The sequence below is a fragment of the Elephantulus edwardii genome, unplaced genomic scaffold (genome assembly GCF_000299155.1).
Source record: "Elephantulus edwardii isolate Elephantulus edwardi_28Jun2011 unplaced genomic scaffold, EleEdw1.0 scaffold00172, whole genome shotgun sequence".
Classification (NCBI taxonomy): domain Eukaryota; kingdom Metazoa; phylum Chordata; class Mammalia; order Macroscelidea; family Macroscelididae; genus Elephantulus; species Elephantulus edwardii.
The window spans coordinates 3,369,876-3,377,563 of record NW_006399922.1 but is presented as its reverse complement, the minus strand read 5'-3'; the positions used below and the strand labels follow the sequence as shown (position 1 = coordinate 3,377,563).

At 38.3% G+C, this 7,688-nt stretch overlaps 1 protein-coding gene across 1 annotated transcript in view; it reads left to right on the top strand.

Annotated features, from left to right (window-relative positions):
• The window catches only part of RALGAPA2 (Ral GTPase activating protein, alpha subunit 2 (catalytic)), a 757,941-nt gene that overhangs the window by 450,369 nt on the left and 299,884 nt on the right, over positions 1 to 7,688 (top strand). The window contains exon 31 of the mRNA XM_006895663.1: positions 2,145 to 2,328. Within this exon, the coding sequence (XP_006895725.1) occupies positions 2,145 to 2,328 (184 nt within the window). The remainder of the gene's footprint in view (positions 1 to 2,144; positions 2,329 to 7,688) is intronic.

Sequence of the window (7,688 nt, the reverse complement as noted above, 5' to 3'; positions counted from 1 at the left end):
AATCTCAATCTCTTCACCATCCATCCTGATGCTGCCAATTGGCCCAGTGGTGAGAATCTTTGTCTTGACATTGAGTCTCAATCCATATTGGAGGCTGCAGTCCTTGACCCTCTGCAGCAGGTGCCTCAGGTCCTCTTCATTTTCAGCAAGCAGGGCGGTGTCATCTGTATAACGCAGATTGTGGATAAATTGTCCACCAATCTTGACCCCACATTTCTCCTCAGAGAGCCCAGCCTCCTCCCAGATAATCTGTTCTGCATATAGGTTGAAAAGGTATGGAGATAGGATGCATCCCTGGCATATGCCCTTCCCAATTTTGAAACATGCAGTGTTCCTTTGCTCTGCTCTGACAACTGCCTCCTGATTCAGGTATATGTTTCGCATTAGAACAGTCAAGTGTTCTGGGATTCCCATTCTTCTCAGAGTCAGCCATAGTTTGCTATGATCCACACAGTCAAATGCCTTTGCATAGTCAATGAAACAGGTAGGCATTCCTCTGGTATTCCCTGCTTTCAGTTAAGATCCATCTAACATCAGCTACAATATCCCTGGTATCACGACCCCTTCTAAACCCAGCCTGGACTTCTGGTAGTTCTCTGCTGATGTGCTGTTCCAGTTGTTTTTGGATAATCTTCAGTAAAATCTTGCTTGCATGTGAAATCAATGACACTGTTCTGTAGTTTCCACACTCAGTTGGGTCACCTTTCTTTGGAATGGGAACAAATATAGATCTCTTCCAGTCAGTTGGCCAAGTGGTTGTTCTTCAGATTTCTTGGCACAACTTGGTGAGCACATCCAGGGCAGCATCTGTTAGCTGAAATCTGTCAATTGGTATACCATCTATTCCTGGAGCCTTATTTTTTTGCCATTTTCTTCAAAGCAGCCTGAACTTCTTCTTTCATCACCATAGGCTCTTGCCCATATGTTTTTTCATTAAATTCTTCTGTGTCTTCCAATTCCTTTTGATACAGTGACTCAGTATATTCTTTCCATCATCTTTGAAAACTTCCTGGATCATTTAACATTCTGCTGAAAGCATCCTTGATTATAACAACTCGAGGTTTGAATTTGTTCTTCAGTTCCTTGAGCTTAAGATATGCCGAGCGAGTTCGGCCCCTTTGATTTTCTGACTCCAACTCCTTGCACATTTCATTGTAATATTTGGCTTTGTCATCCCGTGCTGCCTTTTGGAATCTTCTATTCAACTCTTTAGTATCTTGAATTCTTCCTTGTGCTTTGGTTTCTCTGTGCTCGAGTGCAATTTTCAGCGTCTCTTCTGACTTCCATTTTGGTCTTCGCTTCCTCTTCTGTCTTTGCAATGACCGTTTGCCCTCCTCCTGGATTATACCCTTGATATCCTCCCACAACTCATCTGGCTTTCGCTTATTAGCATTCAAGGCCTCAAACTTGTTCCTGAGATGGTTCTGAAATTCAGGTGGGATAGACTCAAAGTCATATTTTGGTTGCCTTGGATTTGGTTTAATTTTCCTCAACTTCAGCTTGAATTTGCATAGGAGTAGTTTGTGGTCTGTTCCACAATCAGCTCCTGGCCTAGTTTTCACAGCTGATATTGAGCTTCTCCAGCGGTTCTTTCCACAGGTTAAATCAATCTGATTCCTATGCATACCATCAGGGCTTATAGGTAGATAAAAGTACAACCGGGTAGAGAGATGATTAACCAACTGCAATTTAAGAGCTGCAGAGATTTAATACACTTTTACTCTTGTAACACATAGGGCTGCCATGATTCGCAGCTTGCTTAATAATGTGTTTGGTTTAATAAACTTCGAAGAAATTAATATTGTGAGCAAAGAATACTTATGATTGGTATGTATATTTCCAGCCATTTTCATCTCCCAGTGTAGTTCCTTTTTCTGATGTTTCTTCTGGTAGTATAGTTAGAGAAGCACTTAGCGATATACACTTCAGCCACATGGAATAGTGAAATAAGACTGTTTTCTTCCCTATCTTTTGCCTTATTTGAATTTATGAGAAATAAGCAAAATAATCTTTTAAAATGGAAAGGATTCACTATTGTCAAATATTAGCAAACAAGAGTTACCAGCTCTGTGGTAGGTGGGGTTATCAAGAGTTAGCAAGATGTGGGGTTATCACTGGCACTTAACCTCTTCTGTTTTTCACAGATCCTACACTGCTGTGTTTGTGGTTCAAGCACATACTCCCAGCAGAGTCACTACATATTGACGCTTGCTGACTTGTCATCCACTGATTATGACCCCTTTCTGCCACTGGCAAATGTTAAGAATTCAGAGCCAGTCCATTATCATTCATCAACGGAACTGAGTAACCTGCTTACTGTTGAAGAAGGTGAGTACTCTTCAGAATATGGGCAGAATGAGCATGTTTGCCCAATTTTTTATGTTCTTTAAAATAGTCTAGTTTTTTTAAAAATTATAATTTCCAGAGCTCTTTGATGGTAACATTCTACCAAATTTATTTTTTCTTTTTTAATTTTCCTCCTCCTCTTTCTTTTCTCATCTTTATAATTTAAATACCGTTTTGCACTTTTGAGGGTCTGTCCACCTCAGACCTCTAGGACACACATAAAAGTCTTGTTCTCTATCTCAGAAGGTTTATATCTGATTGTTGTTGTTTACTGTCAATTCAGAACTGACCCATAGCTGACCCTCCGGTAGGTTTTCATAGGAAGTTAATGGCATGGGAGGAGATTGCCCATCCTTCTCCCATGGTGGGATTCAAACTCTGTGCCTTCAGGATTGTAGCACAGCTTATTGTCACTAGGCCATGAGAGCCCCTTTACATCTGATTAGAGCAACAAAACTACTACTGAACTGATTTGTGACTGTTGTACCTTGAAACTTTCCATGGAGGAGTACTTTGGACAGACATTGAAAGGAGTTAGTATTCCAGGCTTTGAAAAAAAATATAACAAGAAAGGTGAGAATGTACATACTACAGTTTAAATATTACTTTGTTCACAGTCGAGGGTAAATATTTTCTATAACGAGTATTTTCAGGACTTTCTAAATTCCCAAGAGCCTACTTCTAGACCATAGAGTGGGAGGCAAAATGTATATACGGTATACATGTGATAAAATTGTATAAACTGAGTTAATGGTGATAACACAAAGGCAGTTGGTTGAAATTCACCAACTGCTCCATAGAAGAAAGATGCACACCTGTGAAATTTACAGTGTCTGACAACCTGCAGGAGGGTCAACTTTACATTAAATCCAACTACACAGCATATAACAACAAAAAAAGACACATACACATGTTATTGTTATTATTTATTGCCACTAAATTGACTGTAATTTGTAGTAACCCACATTAAAACAAATTAGTTCCCTGAAACTGGTGAACTGAGTGCCCACTTACTGGTTGTGATTGGACATATTGGATGAAACTAAGTAAAGAACATATAAGATCTTCATTATTTAGTGCCACTACTTGTGACCTTAAACTATCTGGAAAGCCAGAAGAATATGAAAATATGGATTATTACATCATCTGTGACATTAATAGGGACCTTGATTTTTCTTTTATTTAAATAGCATTCAGTTTATTACAAATATTTACTATTGGCTTCCCATATTTCCCTACGTTTGTTTTTATCCTATGTTATCATCTAGATGAGCATCCTTTATACACAAACAAATAAAACAAATTAAACATAATAAACTCAAAGAAATACTTTCAAAAATCTCCATATGATCAGAAGGATTCAGGTTGAATGTTCCTTGAAAGTTTGTTTTAATTGTCCCATTGCCACAGTGCTGGTCAAAACTAGTTCTGATTAATCTCCTTTGTCAGTGTGTCCCCCGCCATTCCCTATCACTCCTCCCTGAGAGAGATTTCATCCTGATTCATAAGGAAAAGGGGAGGGCGTATTCTCTTAGCTACTTCCTGCTGAAAAGGGACCCTGTAGGTTTCGGGGGGGGAAGCTGTTCTCTCACTCTTCTAAAGGGCCCCTCTGGCAATAGGAAACATGTAGACTATTGTGGAGATTGATTTTGGAATTTAGATGCACTGTTATCAATTGTGCTTAGCTATACATGTTCATATCCTTGAAGATGCATCATGGAAGTTTTGCAGCCTAGAAGACACAAATTTAACTAACAAGTTAAAAGTACATGAGTCAAAAATTAAAAGTACTAATATTCCAAGTAGTGGTTCTAACAATGGCACAAACCAATTTACAGAGGGAAGGTAGTTCTGAAAATAAAGGACTCATTGACTAGCACTTTGTCTATTATAGTATAAAGGTTAGGAACCACAAGATGTAGAGGCTCAACGATTTCATTTATTGTTCTTAAGTCCTGGACCAAATTCCATCTACCACTGGGTTGTTTTACAATTCGGAAGTCCACATGCAAGGTAGAGGTGAAGTAAGGAACTGCTTATGAGGTTTTCTGACAATACCAACAACTAAGAAATAGTGAGAAGAGTTGGGACGGAAGAAGGCTTTAGGACCAAATAATAGGCTCTTTTGTCCAGGAGAAAATGACTATACTTACCAGTAATGTTAATGCTCACCCACAGCTCTTCTGGGAGGATCTAAATCGTTGAAGTGTCCTCCTTTGTTTCCAGCTGGGAGCTGGGGCCTGTCAGTCCTGTCAGCCACAAGGACCTGATGTGGGCCGCCCTTGGCCAAGTGTCCTTCACATCCACACTTAAAGCAAGTGAGTGGGAGCTTCCTCTCTACTCCCTTGCCTGTCTGTGTTGGAAGTAATTCTGACGTCCTTTATTACCTTTGGGTGGTATTATTTATGAGTAAGACTTCCTTTTCCTGACACAGACCCTAAACTGGCAGCAATAGCTGCCCCAATAATTTTGGCCATTCTCTGGTCATTTCTCTTCCCCCTAGATCCCAGTTGTTAAAAGAAGGATAAATTTAAACAAATATATAACAAATAATTTTGAGCAGTATAATCTTATAAGTTTAAGACTAGAAATATTATCAATATGATCATTTCCAATGCAGAGATACATGTTCCAATGCAGTTCCTATTTTCCATAAATGGATTTGGTAGCAAGAATATTGTAAATGTGGATACAGTTCCACTATTCCTCCTCCATGCCATGATATAATGTTAATAGCATGAGCAGTTATAAATCCATTGCCTTCCTTACTCTATTTTAATTTTTTTAAATTTAAATTTATTATTAATTTCAGTGAACATTTACATAAACTTTGTATTTTCATTCATTCATTGTTGCACATTTCTGCCCTCCCAAGGCCCGCCACCTCCACCCCGAACACTATCCCCTTGGAAAAGTAAAAGAAAAAATCTTTCATTGTTTAACAAACCCTCCCCCAGGTAAAGTTCACCATGCAGCCTTCGCTCTAGACTCCTGTCAGGACAAAAATACCTAATCACATATCCCTTTTGAACAGTTTTCTCCCTCATTGGTTTCAATGCAGTATACATTATTGAAACCATCTTTTTCAGTCTCTCGACAAACCCAAGGTCAGTCCTGTTTTACAACAGTGGCACCATGCAATATTTGTCCTTTTGTGACTAAGATACTTCACTCAGCATAATGTCCTCAGAGTCACCCATTTGAGTAATATTGCATGAGTTCCTTGTTTTTCAATGCAATGTAATATTCCATTGTGTGAATATACCACAGCTTCTCTATCCATTCATTTGTTGATGGGCACTTAGGTTGTTTGTAACTCCTTGCTATTGTGAACAAAGCTGCAATAAACATGGGTGTGCATATATCTGCTTGGATGTCAGTTATGGTCTCTTTGGGGTATATTCCCACTAGTGGAATTGCTGGGTCAAATAATATCTCTATTTGCAACTTTTTGGGAATGCGCCATACTGCCTTCCACAATGGTTGAACCGTTTTACACTCCCACCAACAGTGAATAAGGGCTCCAGTTTCTCCACAACCTCACCAGTATTTGTTGCTTGCTGTTCTGTTAAATTTTGCTATTTTGACTGGGGTGAGATGATATCTCATAGTTGTTTTAATTTGCATCTCTCTTAGGGCTAGGGATTTTGAGCATTTCTTCATGTGCTTGTTAGCCATCTGAATGTCATCTTTGGTGAAGTGCCTGTTCATATCCTGTGCCCATTTTTCTATTGGATTATTTACCTTTATCTTTTTGTGGTGCTCAAGTATTTTATAAATTCTAGATATAAGTCCCTTATCTGATATGTATTACCAAATACTTTTTCCCAGTCAGTAGCTTCCCTTTTTACCCTACTGGAGAAGTTTTTGGATGTGCATAGGGATTTGATTCTTAGAAGATACCATTCATCTACTTTATCTTCTCCTGGTTGCAGGTTTTTCAGGATACTTGGAAGACTGTTTATGTTGTGAATTAAGACTTCCACCGTTGTTCCTAGCTCTTCTGTAATGACGTTTATAATCCTTTGTTTTAGTCCTAGGTCCATAATCCACTTTGAGTTGGTTTTTGTATATGGAGTGAGGTGTGGATCTTGCTTGAGTCTTTTTCAGATAGTTTTCCAATTTTGCCAATACCATTTGTTAAAAAGGCTGTCTTTTCCCCACTTAACTGATTTCATCTCCTTGTAAAAAATCGGTTCGCCATTAATAGATGGGTTGATCTATGGATTCTCAATTTTTTTCCATTGATCTATGTGTCTGTCATTGTACCAGTACCATGCTGTCTTTACCACTACGGCAGTGTAGTAGGATTTGAAATCAGGGAGTGAGATACCTCCCACCGTTCTTGTATTCTTAAAGAGTGCTTTGCTTATTTGGGGCTTCTTTCCATTCCAAACGAAACTGAAGATTGCCTTTTCCATCTCGTTAAAGAATGCAGTTGGTATTTGTATTGGGATTGCATTAAACATGTAAATTGCCTTTGGTAATATTGCCATTTCCACAATATTGAGTCTTTCTATCCATGAGCAAGGGATATTTTTCCACTTCTCAAGGTCTCTTTTTGTTTCTTGTAATGTTTTGTAATTTCCTTTGAATAGATCCTTTGTACTTCTGGTTAAATTTATTCCCAAGTATTTAATCTTGTGATTAGCTATTGTGAAGGGTATTGTTTTTCTTAGTTCCGGCTCTGTATTCTCTTTGTCACTGTAGAGAAAACCAACTGATTTTTGTATCTTGATCTTGTATCCTGCCACTTTGCTAAATTGGTCCTTTGTGTCCAATATTTTTCTTGCTGAGTCTTTAGGGTTTTCTAAGAATGCTATCATGTCATCCTCATAGAGAGATACTTTTACCTCCACTTTGCCAAATTAGATACCTTTTATTCCCTTCTCTTGTCTTACTATCACTAAGACTTCCAAAACAATATTGAATAAGAGAGGTGATAATTGGCATCCTTTCCTAGTTCCTGTTCTTAGAGGGAATACCTTTAACCTCTCTCCATTGAGAACAATGTTGGCTCTTGGGTTTGCATAAATACTTTTTACTATGTTGAAGAAATTCCCCTCTAATCCTATTTTGTTGAGTATTTTAGTCAGGAAAGGGTGTTGGATTTTGTCAAAGGCCTTTTCTATATCAATTGATGGGATCCTGTGGTTCTTGTTCTTTGCTTTGTTAATGTGATGAATTACATTAATTGTTTTCCTTAAGTTGACCGATCCTTGCATACCTGTTATGAATCCCACTTGGTCATGGTGAATTATTTCTTTGATGTATTGTTGGATTCTGTTGGCCAGTATTTTATTCAGATTTTTGCATCTATGTTCATGAGAGATATTCGCCTA